This window comes from Prosopis cineraria, unplaced genomic scaffold (genome assembly GCF_029017545.1).
Source record: "Prosopis cineraria cultivar Desert tree isolate PC_DT_omini unplaced genomic scaffold, ASM2901754v1 PC15, whole genome shotgun sequence".
Classification (NCBI taxonomy): Eukaryota; Viridiplantae; Streptophyta; class Magnoliopsida; order Fabales; family Fabaceae; genus Prosopis; species Prosopis cineraria.
The window spans coordinates 3,365,727-3,387,995 of NW_026555346.1; the positions used below are offsets into that span (position 1 = coordinate 3,365,727).

Genomic DNA, 22,269 nt, shown 5'->3' on the forward strand with positions numbered 1-22,269 from the left:
CATCTTGGTAGCTAGGACTTGAATTCATGATTACTTTGACAATCATTTGCAAGGAATATGGTGGTCTTTTCCTCGCCAGCTATGAAATCACTGGAATAAATGTTTCTTTGTTTGTTGCCTAATGTTGTCCTTTGCCTCCCGAATGAACTATGCTTGATTGTGAAGCGTCATCAGAATAATTGTGTTGACCGACATTCATCCACATCGATCCCACCATGACCTAAGTGTTTGATTTCGTTTTAAACATGTAGGGGCGCTTTTTCTTTCCTTCTGTAATTAAACATTTGGCTCTAGACAAAGGGAGTGGGGGGAATCGACCCTTTTGGTGTGAGACAAACTTGTGAAGTGACATGTTCTCTAATAGTGTGGTACTCGTTATTTTTTCTTAACCGGTGTGGGTCTTAATGTCTTCATATGATTGTATTCCTATAGAACAAAAGAGTTCTCTACAGGCGCACATGCACAACCCTTACTGTTTCAACAAAATGCCTAAACGATTTGTGGCTTAGAGGCAATAACTCATGACAGATGTTTATGTAACATCCGATGTGTCTGTGACCACCTGTGGATCATTTGGTGGTCGAGTCATTCTCACAAGGACAGCCAAATGGAAAGTGGGTGGAAGTCGACCTCTATCTCCCCGTCATTCGTTAATGTTTCAGATATGCCAAAAACCACAGCAGACATAGCTTCCCTCATTTGGATCAAAGAGCGATGTAGCCATTAATTCTTAATTAAGATATAGTAATATGAAAGCCGAACTAATTTAAGTAAGCTGACCAACTGAGCGAGCGAGCTAGCGAGAGCGAGAGAGAGAACGTTTAAACTGGGGTTGTCGTTATGTAATGAAAACAAACACTTAGGTTAGTAAGATGTAGCTCTCCATAGGAGACAAATGACCTCAATATAAGACTTGGTGTTTGCTGGTAGCTCCGTTGTCACCACGTCTCGAGCCCCATGGAGTTTATTTACACTGTTTACGGAAATAGATCGGTGAAGGATAAAGCGAACTTGTAATCACGTCTCGAGGCCCATGGAGTGTCTTCCAGCAGGTTTGGGAAAAATGCATGGTTGGTATATGTCACCATCAGATATCGATCTGTAATATTACTAAATAATTTATACCATAGCAATTGTACTGATCATTGTTTAAATACAAAGGAAGTTAAAAAAAAAAATGAAGGTTCCTAGTACCACAGTCGCTATGGAGGGAATAAGGTCGTTTTGAGCACTGTCAAGAAGATTTGCGATTGAAAATTTCACCTTCGTCACATGATTACAAGAGGCTTCGGGAAAGTGAAGATCCTCAACACGTCTTGAATACGGACAAATGAAATCAGAGATTTGGTAACGGGAAAGAAAGTTGTGGGGTTAATGAGCAAATGATGAGTCTATAAGCACTTTTACACTGTGGATAATGACCGGAGCAATGATAGTTAATGCGAACGGTTTTAGAAACTGTGGAAATGTCAAAAGTGAAGAGACGAAACTGGTGAATGCAGTGTAGTGGTCCTGGAGAGGCACCCACGACAGACCTTTTGTAGAGGCAAGAGGAAAGAGATTAAAGGTGACGACAGGAAATGATAAAGCGAAGGGATTTAAGAAGCATCTCACTGGAAGACAGGCAAAAGGCATGAGATGGCGTTAAGAGCTGCCGTGAATTAAATTGGGGAATGACAATCCCTTATGATTAATGCCAAAAGCAGATTAGTCAAAGATCCTTTGGATGATCACATGGGGGAGCAGGCCTTGGCGGGCCCCCTTGATTGTGAATGCGACCCCTTTTCAGTTTTCACAGGTCATCACCGTTTTTGTAACAACGTGGCGGATCGAATAGCACCCCCAACCCTCAGTTAAACATACGGAAATTTTTGAACCGTTGTCGGTTATGACTACCTCCACAACTATTTACATTAATTTAATGAAATAAAATCTGAACTGATGAATACTGATCTCTCCTTTTCCTTTTTGCTATTCAATTTCCGGGGCACGCATGCGTGATGCATGAGACCTTGGACAAGTGATCTCAAGTGTACTTTGGATTAATGCCATATTCTACGTTTTCCGCTGGTACAAGCAAAGGGATAATCTCAGCATTATCGAAATAGATATATATGATCAAATTCACTCATTAAAGCCAGCGAATCACAAGAGATTGTCCCCACGAGACCTGGTAGTGGCTGAAGAAAGTGACACACACACACACACACACACGTATGTATGTATTGATTTTCCACGCATGAGTTGTGGAAATGGTTATTCTTATGTGCGTTTTTCTTCCTGACATCGTGGTTCGTGGATGCATGTATTATTATTATTATTATTACTATCATTATTATTATTATTATCATAAACACTGTGCAATACAAGATCCTCGGAAGGTGAGTGAGCGATCGAGAGAGAAGGACGGGTGAGGATGAAGAATGTGAAAGAAAGAGGAGGAAGGCGGGTCCGATCATGTGAGGAAAAAGAAGATTGTCCGGTTGCATTTGGAAGAGAGAGAAGGGGTGAGTGTGAGCTTGTTTCGCCAGTTTGGACCATTTGGTCACATTTGAACGAATCTTGGTGTGCACGCACTTGAATTGTGGGCTCTTTAATTTGTGTCCTGTGACTCTGAAAGAGATTACATCACTCCAACGTCGCATCACCTCGCCCTATATTCCTGGCGTCCTTTGTATTCTCTCGTACCGTTAATCTGTCATGCGTGGTTTGATTTCATTAGGCTTTTCCTAATGCTCAAATTAAATGTTGCAAATCAAATATTTCATAATCCTCTGTATATGTCATGAAGAAGGGCACGGGATCTCGTCAGTGGCGTTGAGCCTTATGTGAATTTAACCGTCGGCTCCCCCCCCCCCTTTCCCGGGGGCGAATTTGCTCAGATGAGCGAACTATTTGATATTGATTAATGAGTGCTGCAAATTCTTTTTTTTTGCCACACAAGTGCTTCATTTTTTTTTAACACATAAGAAAATTTTGACAAAATATAGATGTTTCAGATAAGATAAAATACATGACATGAAAACTTTTGCGTGCTTCGATAAAGTCTTATGGTATAATAATTATATTTAAAAAAAAAAGTAATCTATAATATTATAATTTTAACTCGATCATAACTTAACCTTTTAACTTATTATCATAACTTAACCTTTTAACTTATTATAACTTGATCATTATAGTCTCAACTTTATTATAACTCAATTTTAAACTTTAATTTAATACAATTCAGTCTTTATATAATTTTAATAATTTAAAATAACAAAAGTTGAATATATGATATTTGTTTTGACCAAGATATCAAATTGCCTACATGAAGTCGGAGATGCGGGGGATATTCTAAATGGAAGAGGCGGACATTCTTGATCTGTCGCGGCTTTTGCTAAATTCTGAAAGGGGAGATGCACGAGAAAACCAAAGCGGTGGCCAATGGTTCTGGAAATCGGAATGATTCCAAGGTTCCCCAGTCTTCATTTCTTAGTCCGCCCAATTAAGACTTAATTCATTAGCCACTCTGCCCCAATCCAATAAGTTTCAAAATGCTCCCTCTCGTTTGTATGTTGGAATTAATTTTGATAGAAATAAAAATGAATATAAAAATAAAGATAAATATAAAAATGAAAATTGAAAATGATATTTAAAAATATGTTTGATGTGTGTATATTCCTGATATAATTTTTATTCAAAATATCCTCATTAGAAAACTACACTCACAGAAACCCAGATCACCAACAGAGCAGATTAAAAAACTGGAAAATAAAACAAACTGGAAACGATATCTTGGATCATCTTCGGAAAATCAATATCCTTGGAAGAATTGATGAAGCTAAACAAAAAAGAAAAAAAAAGGAGTTTGAATATATGTAAGATTGATTTTGTGAGCATCAAAACTTGGGGGGGGGGAATCAAAGAGGCGAATCTGGAAACAAAAATCAAGGAGGGAGGAAATCGAAAACCAAGATCCTCCTTCAGCCACAGAGAAAGAAAGAATATCATGGATCGTCTTCGTAATTTGCATCTTCCAGTCCAGCAAGGTATGAAAAGGGAAGCAGATAGCAAGTTGGAATGCGACCCCCTTTGTTGCTATCGAATCGAAGACAAAGGGCAGGACAATGGTGGTGGTCGCTGTCGCTATCTCAGAGCTGGACGTCGCCACCAGTGCTAGTTGTTCGAGGTCGTCGGTGCTGAGACGTTCACCGGCTGTGGGGAAGAAGATGGCCCGCGGTGGGTGGCAGCTTGCGTGGATGAGAGAAGAGAGTGATGGGAAGTGGACGAGTCAGGAAGGGTAAAAAATGAAAATATATATATATATATATATATATAAGGAAATACAAAACTGAGATTTTCCATCATTTTTTGTGAAAATGACTTCCATTTAAAATTAGTTTTCATTATACCAAATAAGTTAAAATTTCATTTCAACCATTGATACTATTTTCAACCTCCTCAATTCAAACACACCAAGCAGGCCGTTAGTAATCACCATAATTCCATATCAATGACAGAGTCATCATAGGAATAACGTTATAAATGCAAGAGTTATGAGATTATAGTTCAATAATACTCTCTCGTCTCGTTTATAAATTACTTTTAGTGTGTTTTATTAAAATTAAAAAACTTTAAATATTATTAATATGTCATAAAAATTAATAAGTTTCAATCTTTACCCTTGATAAGAATAAAAAACTATTTTTAAAAACTTTTTTTAAATTTAATAAGAGCATAATAGTAAAGATAAAAATATTCTATAAATAGAATTAAAATTAATTTTTTTTATAAATATGATCAGAGGGGCATTCTCATGGAGCATCAAGTACTTATTATCAATTACTCCTATCTTAACGATGCATATTGGTAAAAGATTTTTTTTTTGTTAGAGTTTTTTTTTAGTCAAAGAGAAAAATATATTAATCAAAACTGTATATCAGACAGGAAAAATCATAAGGGAAACAAAAGGGAACGAAAGCGGGCGGGACAGTTACATGAGGGTGCTAATTAAGAGTGTGAAAATTTCAAAGTGCGCGATTGACTGTGGGCACATTATGCACTAGAAAATGATCCTCGTTAGTGGTTTCAGCTGCAAAGATCCAAAAGTTTGCAAGATAAAATAATGATGCCAACTTTCCTGAAAATATTAATAAATATATTTTACCGTCTTATTATTTAAAAAAAATAACAATAAAATCTCTCTAAAATATATAAATAATAATTTAATCTCTCAAAATATTATAATTTTTTTAAAATCTCTGAAAAAATTTTCATCGTTAATGAATTTATATAAATTATTAAATTATCCTTATTGAAAAGAAATGATTCACAAATTTTTTTAAAAATATTCACAATTTTTCTTCTTATATTTAAAACGATACATCAATAAATAAAAAATTTAATATATAAAATTGTAATTTACTGTCGTATTGTTGTGAATATAAAAAAAATTAAATATTTAAACAAAACTTATGAATAATTTATTTTCAACAAAAGCAATTTGATAATTTATATAAATTCATTGATGATAGAAAAGTTTTTAAAAATTTCAAAAAAATTATGACGTTTTAAGAGATTAAATTATTATTTATATATTTTAAAAAGATTTTATTACCATGTTTCCTTAAAAAACATAAACTTTTTATAATATCATTTATTTAATGTTCAGATTGTAAAAAATATTAAAAAATAAAGAATATAACAGGAAAGATAATATTAAAAAATAATTAATAAAACATTTTTTTATCAAAGTGTTATATTTTAAATATTAAATTAAAAAAATATCTTATAAATTGATATGGAAGAGAATATCTTATCATTACATTACTTGTGTGTCTCTCTACATGAAACGATGCTTGGTTTCCTCAGCACTAATAATTAAGCCATCGAACATAGATTTTGCTTTGACTGGGCTACACGATCTTTACCGTTTAATGAGAATAAGTAAGTCACCATCTTTTTTTTTTTTTTTTTTTTTGGCCAGGACACCGGCCATCTGTTTATTCGTGCGATTATTACAACACTGCATGGTAGTAAACATTTTAATGAGCCACGTTTTTGGGAGGCATGCCTGAGAATATGACATTACTTTGGAGTCCGATCTGATTAATGAGTTACTTCTAACACTGTTATTAAAAATTAGAGAAATTTTAAACTTTATTAATTTTATATAAAAATTTAATAATTTTTAAATTTTATTCCTATTAAATGTATCCACTTTAAAAATAAAATATTACAGTATTTAATAATTTTTTAATATTTAACAGGGATAAAAGGATAAACATAGATATAATAATCCTTGAAAAACCTATAAACAATACTAGAATAAATGCTCTCCATGGCCTATAAATGAAACCAACTCAATTGAACCGGATTAATTTATATACTTTGAAATCTCATTTTATACGTCATATATGATTCATAACATAAGAGTCTAACATATTCTAGGTAAATGCATTTCTTCACATGTTTAGTTCTAAGTTGATTAGTTTCGATTGGCAATATATATATATATATATATATATATATTGCTTGAGTTTTTAAGACATGCACGATAAAAATATCAATATATATAAGATAAAATTTACAATAAGAACTGTTTATAAGCCATTGAGAACACCGCTCATTTTTTATTTTTTATACCCTGAACAACAACACACTGGAAAACATGTATAATCAGATTGTTATAAATTATTCAACGTGTTAAATAGTAATCTAACAAAAAATATAAGGAATTTTTGCACTAAATATCACAAAACGAATAAGAGATCATTAAAAAGCCGTAAGCATTACTCTACTAGGAAATCATAACAAAATGATTGGAACACTTTATATATGCGCTCTTGTCATTTATCCATTTCGATTTTAAAGTTAAGACCTAGCTAGTTAATTTATAAAAATTAAGAAGACTGGTTAATTTGATTATTTATTATTATTGCATAAAAAAGATGTACTGTTTCCTAAATCTCTACTTTAAGGAAAGTATTAAATATGAGAGGCGGAATGAGTGAAAAAAACGTGCAATTGACGAGAGCACTCGGAACACAATATGTAAAACGAGGAAAAAAATTTGAGATCTTATATTTAAAATATAAATAAAAATTTTAATTAAATTTTAAAGTGAAGATGAGATAAAGTATAGATGATTATACATGTCTCTATAGTATTATTTTTTTAATATATAAAATACTTTTATAAAAATAAAGTTTGGTCAATATCATTATTTCTATCATTTTTTTTAATATTCTCTCACAAATAGAGTATTTAATGAAGAATATTTTTAAAAATTTATATTTATATTTTTTTAAAACTAAAATCATAAAGTGTGTTTACTAAAATCTATGGGTATGCATAATTTTATCTAAAAATGATTTATAAATTGATTAGCTTATTTGTGATAGGGTGTGGATGTGTCAAATACTTTTGAGAGAGACTCATTATATTTAAATATAAAATATTTTAATAAAAATAAGATTTTATTAATAAAATTTTTTTAATTTTACTATTTTCATGTATTTTCTCTGCTTGATATTTTTTCAAAATATTAAATGAATGGTTATTTCAATACTTTTTTTATTTAAAAATGTAATGTATTTTAAATTAAATTTTATCCTCAATAAAGTATTCCTTTCATTTTTATTTATAGAAAAAACTATTAATTTTAAATTATTTTTTATACAAATAAAATCACATTTTTTCAATAAATATTTAGTGCATATTTTTTAAATTATTCTCCATAATTTTATCCATCATAGTCATAAAAAATAATTAATAAAATTTTAATTAATATAATTAATGAAAGATATTATAGTTTAATTTTTATTTTTAAATTCAATTAATATATTAATTAATTTTTTAAATTTTGTGATATAATTTTTTTACAGATAAAAATAGAAAAAATAATTAGTTATTTTAAAATTAATTATATTTTTTATATTTATTTATATTAAATATTTAAAAAATAGAGTAACCTATTTAATAGAGATAATTTAAAAAAATTATATTTTAAAAAATTTAAAATATTTTATATTTATTAACATTTAATTTGTAATGAAGATTTTTTTTTATCTGAATATGTCATGGTGCCCGAGGTGAATTAATGTTAATTTACCGAAGCTCTCAAAAGTAGCGAAAGCCGAAAAGGATCGAAGAGGGCAGTGCGAGCCTGCCTAGATGCTATGTCGATGTACTACTGGAATTGCCTTGCCTTGGGGGCCGAGACAAATAAGATAGCTGTTGACTCCAAAAATAAACACGGATATGCAAGAAAGATGGGAAAGTTTCAGTGAGGTAGAAATAATAAAAAACATAATACTGAATTTTTAAAATTTTATTGAAAGACTCGTAAGAATTTTTATTTAAATTTATGATAAAAAAAATTAACTTCATTTACATGAATAATATAAGATGACTTATTATTTTCATATTATATATTGTTTATTTTTTATTTCATTTGTTTATGTCTTTAGTTTTATTTAATTTCATTTCAGTATTCATTTTATGGTAAGATGATTTATTGATTCTTCTTTTATATATTATTTCTTTATTTATAAAATGTTATTTTTTTATTTCACTTGTTTATTATTACTATAAACAAATAAAGTGAGGAAACAAATAATATTTTATAAATAAATGAATAACGTATAGTATGAGAATGAATAAATTGTTGGTGTTGTTCATTTAAATGAGGATAATTTTATTATTTTTATTATAAATTTAAATAAAAATTCATATGGATCCTATAATAAAATTTTAAAAATTGAAGTATTCTCTTTCTTATTATCTCTAATTAAAGGTCCTTCAATGAAATTGTTTTAAAAAAAAATACTTTAATGGAGTCAAAGTGGTGGGGTGGTGGTGGTGTGGAATGCGAGTGCGAAAATATTGCGAGATCCTTGTTTGATTATAATAATGCATGCGTCATGCATGGAATATAATCCCGTTTTACTGCTTCTCTATCCCCGCCCAATCATATCTATTAAATATTAATTGCATTGCTCAACTATTCACTTCATTCTTTCTTTGTTTTTTGTTTTTTTTAATACCAAGGAGCTCATGTTCACGCGCATCTTCGTTCTCTAAAAGCTGATATATTTAGCGTTATTCGTAACTCACAGTTCATGCTTGGTTGTGAGCAACTTGCCGTGCTGAAATATTAACCCTTCTTTTTTTTTTTTATTGTCCAACACTTCACAACGACTCATCTTTACAGTTCAGTCATCTCAGCCACCAGCCATGTCGTCTATATTGAAAGGGAACGAAAAAATAGTAGTCTCGCAGCCTGACCTTAACCTATGTATTGTTATTATTATTTTTTTGCCAACGTATAAATATTGTCATTATAAATACAGAGATCTTTCTAACAAGTGTATGTAGTGTATGTCCAGCGTTACTTGATAAGGTTGCAGGCAAGAGCATTTTATACCTTCCCGTAAATATGAGTTATATTATTAAAAAACACGTAAATGACATGCTAAGCTCAATCTCTGTGTGATGCAACAGATAATTGTTTCTCCATTCTTACCTTTGTTTAATCCGCAGTATCTGAACCCATGAAAGGGTATTTTCAAAAACGTAAAAAAAAAAAAAGAACTACGGAGGAATTAAAATGATAAAAGGAGAATGGCATCCATGGGCCACTTAGAAAATTTATTTACAGGCAAGTACCAATAACAGGTGTCATTTGAAAAAAAAAAACAAATTTATATTTTTATTTTAACAATAATCTATTTTATATTAGTTCTTATCTATGAATAAATTTTTTAAATGGTCCTTACATGTGATTATTACTACAGTGCCATCAGTTGCAAATATTTTTTATTTTTTAATAAATTAAAATCGTTTTAAAAAATTAATTTTTAATAACAAAAATTAAAATTAAAAGGAAAAACATAAATTTTGATCTATAAATCTAGAATATCAAAAAATAAAAGTGTAGGAATCTTGAACATAAAAAAGCACAGGGATCTGTGGCAAAGATCGAACAAATTGTAAGGATCAAAAGTTATATTTTTTAAATTAAAATTATATTTTATGCTGTGGGTTTTTAAAATTTAAATTGTACTCTCCCATTTAAAAATAAAAGATATTTTTTAAGGGGTTGAAAGTTAAATATTGTATGTTAAAAATATAAAGTTTTTTTAATATTTTAAAGTATAATAAATGTGCTTTTTACAAAGGTGCATGTAACAAATAAATCACTTTATATTTATTTTAAAATAAAATATTTTATTAAATAAAGATAAATATAAAAAGATGGTGTTGATTTAAAAATAATTAACTACTTTATTAGAGTCAAGAATCGATTAAAAATACTTTATATTTTCAAATTAAAATGTTAGTAGTATTTTTTGTATATTCTAAATTAAACTGTACGAAAATAAACTAAATTGTTATTTATATTTGTATATTCTAACAACCAAAAAATTATAATATTAAACTAGGAATAAAAAAAAATTAATAGAAGTTACTAATGAATTTAAAAACCATGGGTATTTTTTGTTGTCTTAAAAAATTAATAAAATTCAACTTTTACTCTTCCCTTCCGTCTCTCTTAAACAATGTCTTGTATGGGTATAAAATCTAGTTCCAATAATAAATGAGGAAGATTTAGATTGTGTTTGAATTCGCGGGGATTGGGTTGTCCGTTGGAGAACAATTGCATGCAGTGAAATGTAGTGTGAGCAAAAGAATGATCCAAAAGTAAATAATAAACACGCACGCTGGTAGGTGGATTTAATAACTGGGTGAGCAGTGGAGGGACGATGACCGCTATAAACACATACGTACGGGGCGTAGTTGAACTGAGTACAGAAGGTTTGACGAAGCGCAGTGAATGAGAAAGAGCCTCTCATAATTGGGTTAAGCTGCTTCCAAATTGACAAGACGTCCTCATGGCCGCCGCCACCCCCCGTACGCCCATTCTCCTTTCTAATCCACTCTCATTCCTTCTACCCCAAACTTTCCCTCTTCCCCCCCCCCCCACTCTCTCGCCACTCCTCTCCAAATTCCAACGAACTTCACACTTCACCCCATTATACAAAATTCTCTTCTTCTTCTCATCCATTTCCACCAAAATACTACGTGGTTATGTCTTGTAGTTAATACTACAATAACGTCTACTATTATCACACATGTTCTTTAATCAAGATCAACAAAGATCACTTGAGAATAGAGTTGGCAGTCCATTCCCAAGAGCGGGTTCTACGCGGTTGATCCAGAGCCACGTGTCTTCATCTTCAGGAGCGGGCGGCCTTTTCCTGGCTGTGGGGTTCTCCCCACGCGATCCTGGCCTTGGTTCATCATAATTCATAATTCTTCTCAACCAACACCCCTCATATTTAAAATACGGGGAGCATCCAATTCCCCCAGCGGTTTTCTTCTTTTTGTTTGCGTCTTCCCCTTCTCCTGCCCCTGCCACCTCATCTCGCCGCGACTCCGATTCCTTTCCCCCTCTCCCCACTCCGTCACGGGTTCGCAACCGTCCCTCTCCTCTCACCTCTTTTCGCTTTATCCCTTTTTCGTTGTGGCTTCCTTAATTCCCTCCTAAACCCATCACTTCATTTCTCCTTACACGTAACCGTTTTCATCCCATTTGTCGCCCCAATTTCTCTTCTCCATTCGTCTCCCCCCCCCTCCTCCCTCCCCATTCTCGTGATCGCTTATAACACGATGTTTCCGATAGTCTCTGCCCCCGCCGGCTCCGCCTTCGCCCTTCAATCCCTTCGTCTTTCGTATTAATTCCCAATGCATCCCTTTTGCTGCGTCTCCGCCGTTTCTGATCAGTCTTCCCCGGTCAAACCTTCCCCCGCTCCCTTCTCTGCTTTCCACATGCCTCCTCCTCCTCCTCCCGCCGCCGCTCCTGCCTCCGCCATTCGATCCGATTCGATTCCCCGCGCCGATAACCACAACCACGCCCCTAGCAATCATGTCTTCGGCGAGGATGGGCGGCTCAGTCAGCGAGAGCAGCAGCAGCCGGTCGTGGATGTGAAGATCAATGACTTGGTTGGGAATGGAATCTCGGGGATATTGTATAAGTGGGTCAATTACGGTAAAGGCTGGAGACCTCGATGGTTCGTCCTCCAAGACGGCGTACTTTCTTACTATAAGATTCACGGGCCCGATAAGATCGTTGTCAATAAAGAAACCGAGAAGGGTTCTAAGGTCATTGGCGAAGAATCCATGCGAAGGATCTCGCGTGACCGTAATTCTTATTCTCCTCATCAGCAGTCCCTCCATCGACGAAAGCCCTTTGGAGAAATCCATCTCAAGGTTCTACTCTCCAGTCAGAGATTTTTTTTCCTTTCATGCTTCATGTTTATTTATTCGTTCTGCTTACGTCTCTCTCTCTTTTTTTTACTTAAATATACACAAATACATATTCGAGGTTCATTTTCGGGTGTAATTTGATGTCTGTCTCTTCTTCCAATAATTTTGCTCCATTGATGATTGGGTCCATGGTAGAAAAATGCTGATTACGAAACTGTAAAATTTCTGACTCTTTCTTACATTTTTAATAAAGAAACCTTTGCCGATACGGTTATGAACCAGAACGGGTGATCAATTTTGTGCAGCATTTTTCGTTACCGATTCTAACAGAGGATATATGTATATATATAAAATTTTTAATATGTGGATTTGTTGATATGAGTATCATTTCTATGTTTATGAAAACAGGGAATTCTTGTGTCCTGTTTCCTCGAGGTTCATCTCTACATTTCTGTCCTTCCTCTTTTCTCTATTGAGTGTTAGCTCTTCTTCCGTAGGTTTCGACTATTCGCGAAAGCAGGTCAGATGACAAGCGTTTTTCTATTTTCACGGGAACTAAAAGACTCCACTTGAGGGCTGAGACCCGTGAAGATCGAGTGGCATGGATGGAGGCATTGCAAGCGGTGAAAGATATGTTCCCGCGAATGTCCAACAGTGAACTGATGGCTCCGTTAGACTATCTAACGATTTCAACTGACAGACTGAGACAACGGCTTCTGGAAGAAGGTGTAAGTGAGGCAGCCATTCAAGACAGTGAACAAATTATGAGAAGTGAATTTGTAGCGCTACAAAACCAGCTTGTGCTGCTGAAGCAGAAGCAGTTGATTCTCATTGACACATTACGACAGTTAGAGGTACATTTATGAAAAGTAGATACTTTAGTCTAATAAGCTGGGGAATCTTGGCTCTTGCTCGGTTTCAGCTACAACATAAAAGTGCGGTCATTTTTTAATGCTCTAAAATTCTGTAAAGAAGGGTTGTGTCTATCTTCCTCCTTAATACAAGAAAGCGGGGAAGGGGGGGGGGTGCTCTGATTCATGAGCGTGTATCAGGCTGATTCTTGTTTCTGAAGCTGTTTTTACTCCTTGGGGCGTGCCTCTATCCTTACAACCAACGCCTTAATGGTTTCTTTCTATTCTTCATCTCTGACTTGACAGTAAGTCTCAGTGTAATCAAATACGTTGTCAGTCTCCCGTGGTTCCCCCTTTTACTTTAACTTTGTGGGTTTGGGCAGACGATTGATTCCATATTCAAAACTGCTTGCTGTTGTCAGAATCCGCACCTTCAATTTATTATATACACAATGGATTATCTAGTGCTTCACAAAGAACCGTGATAAGCTGTTTGAGGCACTGTCATTATTTTCTGTCTCGTGTTCATTTATCTCACTCTAAATTTTAAACAAGTTTAAGGCCAGGCAGACTATAGGGTAAAACAATTACTGATTTTGATTCTTCATTGAGGACTTAAAAGTTAATTTCTCGGTGGTTAATGGGTCATAAATAGTCAAAATAATTAGAGTGTGCTCCATGTATTTGTACAAAGCCCGAGATGAGCTGAGCCACGAACAGTATTGCTCCTTATATTTTTTATTTCTTATATTGATGAGATTGATACTACATTAAGGTTTTAAACTTTTAATTCTCAATCCAATTTTGTTTGCAAGTGCACTAATCCTTAATAAGAAAACGCAGGAATCTTCTCCTAGCATACAACGTGAGGACCTGGAATTATCTTGTATCATGGGTGACGAGCCATAGATGCCATAGATAGAAAAGTTTTCTTATTTTCAACCCGGAAAGATTTTGAAAGGGGGAATAGGGTTGGACTCAGTTAAATGTGGAAGAGAAGATCATTTCAATATTGTTCCGGGAATGAGATGGCTTTATATGTTGTAACCTATTGACTTGCCCGTGATTTCCCTTTTGCCCAATATAAGATTTCATTTGTCACACAGGATGGTCTGTTTAGTCTTTCTTTTTTCATTAAATACCGTTTTTATTATTAAATTCCTTTTTCTTAGTGTGCTAAGAAACTATTACTTATACTGCTTTATTGTAGACAGAAAAAGTTGATCTGGAGAATACAGTTGTTGATGAGAGCCAAAGACAGTTGAATGACCATGAGTCTTTTTCCAGATTAAAGCACGAGAAGTTTAGCGGTAAGTTTTTGCATGATAGCCTGTTCATTGTCATTTATTAGTTCCTTGTGCTTGATGGAATCAGTTTATTGCTTGATATATCAAGACTCAGCCTCCTATTAATTAGTTTAGATGTGTCTCTGAGTTTTTCTTTCATGGACAATAGTTAGGACTTATCTTCATTAGCAGAAGCCAGGATGCCTAGAGTCAACTTGTCATCAGTCTGAAGAAGCATTTCAGTCTAATTATATTTGATTGTTTCATCTATAATTCTCTTTTCATTTTTACATTTTTAATCCAGAAGGAAGTGCAAGTGAATCTGAGGATTACAATGAGAGAAATGACGCTGCAGAGGAGGAAACAGACGATGATGACAATGCCTTTTTTGACACACGAGACTTTTTATCATCCAGTTCTTTTAAAAGTAATGGGTCTGATTATAGGGTTTCATCTTTCTCTTCGGATGATGAAGGACTTTATGTGATAGAATCAGAGGAGGATGTAGATCCATCAATAAAATCAGTTGGAACCAGCTATCCCTATGTTAAACGGCGTAAAAAATTGCCCGACCCTGTTGAAAAAGAAAAAGGTGTCAGTCTTTGGTCAATGATCAAGGATAATATTGGAAAGGATCTAACAAAAGTATGCCTTCCTGTTTATTTCAATGAGCCTCTTTCATCTTTGCAAAAATGTTTTGAAGAAATGGAGTACTCGTATCTCTTGGATCGGGCATGTGAATCAGGAACAAGGGTAATCCTGGACAATAACCCATGTCATTATTTATCGAGATTCATTACTTACTGTTAGTTCTTTCAATGTGCATAGATGCAGCATTCTCACTTTATATTATTGGACATATCATGCAGGGTAATAGCCTCATGAGGATTCTTAACGTGGCTGCTTTTGCTGTATCTGGTTATGCCTCAACTGAAGGAAGAATTTGCAAACCGTTTAATCCTTTACTAGGGGAAACATACGAGGCTGATTATCCAGATAAAGGCCTTCGCTTTTTCTCGGAGAAGGTAATTTAACCCTTCATAATTGTTGTTTCTAATGTGTGTATTTTTTTTTTCCCTTTGCTGACTTTAGATATATCTTTGTTTATAATGTGTTAGATATTGAAATGTTCTAAGGAAAACATAGAGTAGGGAAAAAGGAAGAATGCAAGAACTCTAAACTTGTTATGTTGCTGTGGTGTGTATTTGGGTGCATAAATTCTTAAGGATTAAATGAGCATAGCATGTTGTGAATTTTGGCATCAAACAGAAGCAAATTTGTGTTTTTAGAATCTATATTCTTATTGAAAAGTATTAATATGTATTTTTCTTCCAGGTTAGTCATCACCCTATGGTGGTTGCTTGTCATTGTCAAGGTACAGGTTGGAAATTTTGGGGAGATAGCAACTTGAAGAGCAAATTTTGGGGCCGATCAATTCAGCTTGACCCTGTTGGTATTTTGACTTTGGAATTTGATGATGGGGAAGTTTTTCAGTGGAGTAAGGTATATTTGAACTGCTCCAGTTGCTATTATGTCCTGGCTTGGTTTTCATCTCAATTGCCCTTTCTCTGTCAGGTAACTACATCAATATACAATCTAATACTGGGGAAGCTGTACTGTGATCACTATGGGACAATGCGTATACAAGGAAACGGAGATTACTCGTGTAAACTGAAGTTCAAGGAGCAATCTATAATTGATCGAAATCCCCACCAGGTGCTCTCTTTGCTTCATGGATGCTATCTTTCTCAGTTATAGCATAAGCCCATGTTTTGTATATGGCTGAGTTGCCTCACTGTATAGGTTCTTTATGCATACCTTTTGTTTATCAGCCTCAGATTTCTTTCAAATAATTCTTCTTAAACAAGTAATAGCTTTATGAAAGAAAATCATCCCTGCAGTGGATTTCTGCAAGTTATCTAATTAGTGACCAAGTGCAGTTATGTGTGATTCTTTGAACGAAGAGTGTCAATTGTCAAAAGCCCTATTAATTTCTTAAATGGTAAAGCAATGGGTATTATTGCTGTTACTTTCATTTGGACTCTTGCTAGTTACTAATACTCCGCACATTAGCTTTTCTACCAGAGGATTCTCTTATTGTGGTTTCACTGTTTTTTAGGTACATGGTATAGTTCAAGATAAAAATGGAAAAACAGTGGCAACACTTTTTGGAAAATGGGATGAAAGTATGCATTATGTTTGTGGAGACTTTGCTGTGAAGGGAAAAGGTTATGATTCTTTGTCAGAAGCACGACTCCTGTGGAAGCGGAGCAAGCCTCCGATGTTTCCTACTAGATATAATTTCACTCGCTTTGCCATCACATTAAATGAACTTACACCTGGATTAAAGGTCTGTTTTTTTTCATTTTCATTTGACACTGTCCTTGTGTTGCAATCTATTGTTTCTTTTTCCTTTGAAAGATATACTGAGCACCCAGAAGTTTATTGCTGTTCATGCGCGCGCGAGCCTGTGTTTGGCATTTGAGTGTAACATTGATTCTTAACTGTACTTCAATTCAACGTGCAGGAGAAGTTGCCACCAACAGATTCCAGGTTGAGGCCAGACCAAAGGTATTTGGAAAACGGGGAGTATGAAATGGCGAATTCAGAAAAGTTGCGGCTAGAGCGGCGGCAACGCCAGGTAATCAATTTTCCTGATGTTTTCTGTCTTTTCCCCCTGTCTCTCCCTTGTCTTTGCTTACAAAGGTGGATTAGCACTCAGGGTTCTAAGTAAGTTGTTTTGTCCGGTTGAATTTTGGGCAATCTGATGAGTTAAATTGATAGCGATGTGCGATCTCCCCCTTTCAGATTTGTACCTGATGAGGGTATTACCTATGCAAGGGGGATGTACTGTTTCAATTGTTGGATTCGTCAGGAGAGCAAGTTCTATTCAGCTGAAATCATTTTTAGAGGTCCTTGCATCTAGAGCAAATTTTCATTAGAGTCGATATCCTGATATATCCTGCTAGCTCATTTAGCAGAAGCGTGAGAGGGGGGCAATTTCCATTTGTGAAAATGTGATAATCACTACATGATTGGGTTGCCTCCTTGGTTGGCTTTGAGGTTGTCATGAGCCGAGGTTAGAAACTGTCGATAAGCCCCAGCTTGAGTGATGGGAAAATTGGGCTAAGCAGATAAGCCGGTGGTATTGGGTCATGGACTTGGTCAAAAATACTGTTTTTTTTTTTTAGTTTTTTAACTGGATTCAATTGACCTTGCGTATATTTGAATGGCATACAGGCTCGGAAGATGCAGGAGAGCGGTTGGAAACCCCGATGGTTTGCCTTGGACAAAGCAAGCGGCACTTACAGCTATTTGGGAGGGTATTGGGAAGCCAGGGAACGAGGAAATTGGGAATCTTGCCCTGATATTTTTGGCCAGATCCCCTCTGACCATCTTTCTGATTAAGAGCCTAAATTTCTTATTTTTTTTTCCACCATTTTTTTTCCCTCTGAAGGGTGCTGCATGACTGCTAGTTGGCTGTTATCGTGCCCTGCAATATTCATGTAATAATGTAATCTCCCCTTTTTTAATCTGTCCCTCAATTCTCATTTTTGTGTGCATTATCCATTATTATTGTTGTTGTTTTCCGGCTAACAAGGAGTGAATAGAAAAGCCAGGACCCATCGGCTTTAAGCATCTCGATAGGAGCAAGTTCCCGCTGAATCCAGAAGCAACGGGCATGGTGCCTTGTGAAGCTGCATCAATGAATGCCTTTGTCTTCACTTGGATTACGCCACCGCAGCCACTACCAAAAACAAAAAAAACAAAACAAAAAAGAAAGAAAAAAGCCTTTGATTTCCAGTTGGCCATATTGTTAAAGCAATGGCGTCATCTCTTTCAAATCCCAAAACTGTATCGAGTGCTGTTACTTTCTCATTCCCCAAAAGAAACTAGCCAGTTTCTCACTGGTTACAATCCCTATATGAGATCCCCCTAGTTGTATTTCTCGCTTATTCCCTTGTTTTTTAATCTCTAAGCGAATGTCTTGTAAGAAGAAAGCACTTGAAAACAGCGAGGATTGAAGCTTTAGTTCCAGCAAGGAAATTACTAGAGTGCCTAATTACGGGACCTAATTTATATATCCATAGGTAAAAATCTTATACTTCCAACCAACAAGGCAGGCATTGCTCAGCTCAGCAGTTCTGAAAATGAAAAGATAAAATTGATTTGAAAGTAGATAATTACTTTATTGAAGGATGAAATTTGATTAAAAATATTTTATATTTTTAAATAGAGAGAGTGTTAATTAACTAAGCTGTTTTAAAATTATCCTATACTAAGGAGAGGAAAGAGTATAACGTTTGGACAAGAAATACGGGGGATTTATTTTTAGTCCAAAAAATAGGGGCCTGTGAGCAGGGGACATGGTGGAAATGATGAGATGTCGTAGTTGATATGTTGGTCAAGGAAGCATAGGGATGAGGTTAGGGAAGGTGGCTCCAACACCTGACTATCTGGGAGCAAGTGCTTGTTATTTTGAATCTCTTTGTTTCCAGATTTTGACCTGATGCTGACTGCTGCATATATACCATCTGCCTAATCAAAGGCTTTTCTCGATTTCACTAATCACATATCTCTTCCGCAATCCACGCCTTCGAAGTCCCTGTCATTGCTCGATTTCTAGTTCCGTGCCCAATTCTCTTCCTCAACTTGCTTTCAATGTCTAGTTTCAAATTTCTGATCGCATGGATGCTTTAGGATTATTATTTTTTTTTTTAACGTTACACGTATTTCCCATATTCACAGAGAGAGAGAGAGAGAGAGTGTGTGTGTGTGCGCGCGCGCGTGTGTTTGTGTGGACTCCGGAATGTTTGACAAACATGAGTGCAGGAGTGAAGCTCAGCATAGGCAACTTCAATTTATCATGATATCATAACCTCACGTTTTCAGTCTCTGGCTCTTGCTGCCATTATAGCGTGACGCGGAGCTGGTGATGGGTAAATCCATCCCATCACAGCCTGAGCCACAGATGTAATGCAACGAGATCCGCCGTCTCTGATGACTTGAAATACTCACATATATATCATATCAGCATTCCCCACTTTCTCTCGTTCCTTGGTTTTCGATCGCCAGCTTCTGCCTTTCTCATATCAGTCACGCTCAGATCTTACGTTCAGACCGTGATCATAAGTTGATAGTTTTTCTTAGAACTAACACGGGGATGCAGGATATCTGAGACGTGCTCGTCAATCGCTGTTACGCGTCTAGTCATCTCAGGGAGCTGCTGCTTTCTGCGTCCTTTTAAAGTTTTCGTGAACAGTCGCTACTATCAACTCTCACATGTTCTTGACGAGTTCAGGTGTTGACGAGGTGATGCTTCCTTGCGTATAAAGTATGGTAGGCCGGCTCTGGCCACCTACTTCCTTCTTCTACATTGATTCCTCTGCTCCCTCATGTCATCCCATTTCCCCATTTCCAGATATTTCTTGGCCCTATTATATACTTCCACTCCTCCCATGTATAAATCACATTTTAAAACTTTCATTTAATTTTATTTATAGATCACTAATTTTTTAAGTAATAATTAAAAGATATATTTAAAATTATTTATAAAAAATAAAAAATAACATAATATCATTTTTTTAAATTTATTTTATAAAAATATATTTAAAATTTTACATAATTTTTTACATTGATATTGATGATGTTGATAAAAATAATCTATAAAAAAGACTGGAGGAATATACATCAGCATTCATATAAAATACTATAATACTGAAGCTTAAAATAATAACAAGGAAAAGCATTAATAAAATCTTATCAAAATATATAAATTATAAGTTTCTAAAAATATCATAATTTCTATGAAGTTTTTAGGTACCTTTTTAATATTAATTATTTTCAAGTTGAATGATTAAATTATCTCTTATTTAAAATAAAAAAATAACATGTTACATGAAAAGTTATGATTTTTTATTTAATTCTTACAGTTCATAAAATAAAAATTGTGATTGTTTGAATAAAAATTGTAATTGATTATTTTCATAATGACTTGGACTTCAATAATAAAAAAAAATTATGCAAGATTGTTCAACTTTTGTCTCGTTCACATAATAAAAATTGTGATTGTCTAAATAAAAATTATGATTGATTTTTTTAGAACTTATACTTTAGTAATAAAAAAATTTTATGTAAAAAGTTATGATTTTTGTTTAATTTTTGGAATTCATAAAATTAAAGTTATAATTGCTTAAACAAAAGTTATGATTGAGACCGGTTATTTTAAAAACTTATTTATCAATCATAAAAAAAATCATATGAAAAGATGTAATTTTTTAATTAATTTTTGTGATTCACAGAATAAAAATTGTGATTCCTTAAAAAATTGTAACATTTTGAAAGATTTAATTATTATTTATATATTTTCATCAGATTTTATTTTCATTTTCTCAAGTAACAACGTGTAAAAGAGGATCGCTTGTATGCTTGTATATTGAAATGAATGAAAACATTGGTCTTGGAGGGTAACGCAAGATAGAAAAGGCTGAATAATGGACGGGTGAACAATTAGGAGGTGAGTAACAAAGTAACAATCTAACGATGATATAATAATATTGGAGATAATGATGGCCGTACACTGAGTTGTGGGGTGGAAAGGAGGAGAAAGAGAGAAAGGACAATGGAATCAGAAAATATTCACCTACACTCATCATTTCCCGGGCCCTCCCGAGCTGTGTCTTCCCATACCCCTCCTCTGCACTTCCCTTAATCGAGATGGTCTTAAGAAGACTGAATATATATTATGTAAAATTAATCAAATCCGAGGCTAGTCATGATGGGATCTGCATATAATAAATATTCGTCGTCCAGGTGATCAGGTTTGGAGACTGGCATGCATGAGGAAGGAGGATTACTTTTAACGTACGTGAGCATCCAAGAAGTTAAAACTTGAGTATCTTTGTTGAATCCTTCGCCGTAGCATCACTAGGAGTCGGGGTTAATCCATCATACTCCTCTGCAAACAATTGTCGCCTTAATCATTTCCTCGTTCTCGATAATATCGAGACCCCTGCATTGCGCCTCAATGAACCAGAGCCACACGCACATTCATTCACTATGATATTAAGTTGGCAACCGACCACTTCCCCTCCATCACATATTCCGCTCTCCTCCTTTGCATCCCGTCCATACCTTTTTGGTTATTATTCACCGGAGGCCAAAGCCTTAATACAAAATCCAAAAGTTTCTCTGTCTCCATCCTCTTTTATTTCAAATAATTACAGAATTTTCATTTCTATCTCCCAACTTTATCTTAAATAGACTTGTGTATCTATTTTATTTTTTTTATATTGTTCATGAGTATTTTTTTTATTGAAAACAATTATATTAAAAGCATAATTGAACATTAAATGTGAATATTTATTCCAGCAAGAATTGGATTTTATTCACTATATTGTGAGTGACTAATCTCTTTTACTGGACCTAATTTCCTGTTAGTCTCAGTCATTTATTTTTTAATGATATATCTATTGCCTTTTTTAAGAATAAAAATTGCATCTTATACGGCGGTACACATACTTACATGCATAAGGCATCAGCGAAGGCTAACTAGCGGCCATAGAAATTAACTACTCTTGGATCAGACCAGCTTTTGCATTGATCTCGCATTAACAGCAGATAATTATAAAGGCATAAACCAAAACCGTCCTTCGGACAACCTCCACAAATTATAACTAACCTACAAATAAAGTTTATCGAATGACAACAAAGACAGCGTATAGTTGCGTGGACATAGTTGCATCCTCGTGTCCCACAGACACATACGTACGCATTCTTTAATACAAGGCAATGGAGCGACTTTACCAGAGTTCTCAATAAAGAGTATATCCACAATATAGTGAGGAGATGCTTCTGGAAAGTCTATACTCTAGAGCTAC

At 34.4% G+C, this 22,269-nt stretch overlaps 1 protein-coding gene across 5 annotated transcripts; it reads left to right on the top strand.

The window, feature by feature from the left end:
- Nucleotides 1-11,344: 11,344 nt before the first annotated feature.
- On the top strand, nucleotides 11,345-17,940 carry LOC129294421 (oxysterol-binding protein-related protein 1C). Of its 5 annotated transcripts, none has more exons than XM_054932790.1 (10): nucleotides 11,345-12,255; nucleotides 12,750-13,106; nucleotides 14,314-14,413; nucleotides 14,694-15,142; nucleotides 15,259-15,414; nucleotides 15,725-15,892; nucleotides 15,965-16,105; nucleotides 16,509-16,739; nucleotides 16,917-17,030; nucleotides 17,198-17,608. In XM_054932790.1, the coding sequence occupies exons 1-10, from the start codon at nucleotides 11,731-11,733 to the stop codon at nucleotides 17,207-17,209; spliced, it is 2,253 nt and encodes a 750-aa protein (XP_054788765.1). In that variant the 5' UTR covers nucleotides 11,345-11,730; the 3' UTR covers nucleotides 17,210-17,608. The 5 variants fall into 5 exon arrangements, with proteins under 5 accessions (XP_054788765.1, XP_054788764.1, XP_054788763.1 ...); XM_054932789.1 differs by lacking the exon at nucleotides 17,198-17,608 and adding an exon at nucleotides 17,630-17,940 and having other exon boundaries at nucleotides 11,347-12,255; nucleotides 14,697-15,142; XM_054932788.1 differs by lacking the exon at nucleotides 17,198-17,608 and adding an exon at nucleotides 17,630-17,940 and having other exon boundaries at nucleotides 11,348-12,255.
- Nucleotides 17,941-22,269: the final 4,329 nt, after the last annotated feature.

What these genes read in the sequence shown, in the direction of transcription:
- LOC129294421 (XM_054932788.1), top strand. Translation starts at nt 11,731, where the DNA reads ATGCATCCCTTTTGCTGCGTCTCCGCCGTTTCTGATCAGTCTTCCCCG. An exon ending in ACACATTACGACAGTTAGAG is followed by an intron (nt 13,107 to 14,313) that starts GTACATTTATGA and finishes GCTTTATTGTAG; the next exon opens with ACAGAAAAAGTTGATCTGGA. An exon ending in TTGATCGAAATCCCCACCAG is followed by an intron (nt 16,106 to 16,508) that starts GTGCTCTCTTTG and finishes ACTGTTTTTTAG; the next exon opens with GTACATGGTATAGTTCAAGA.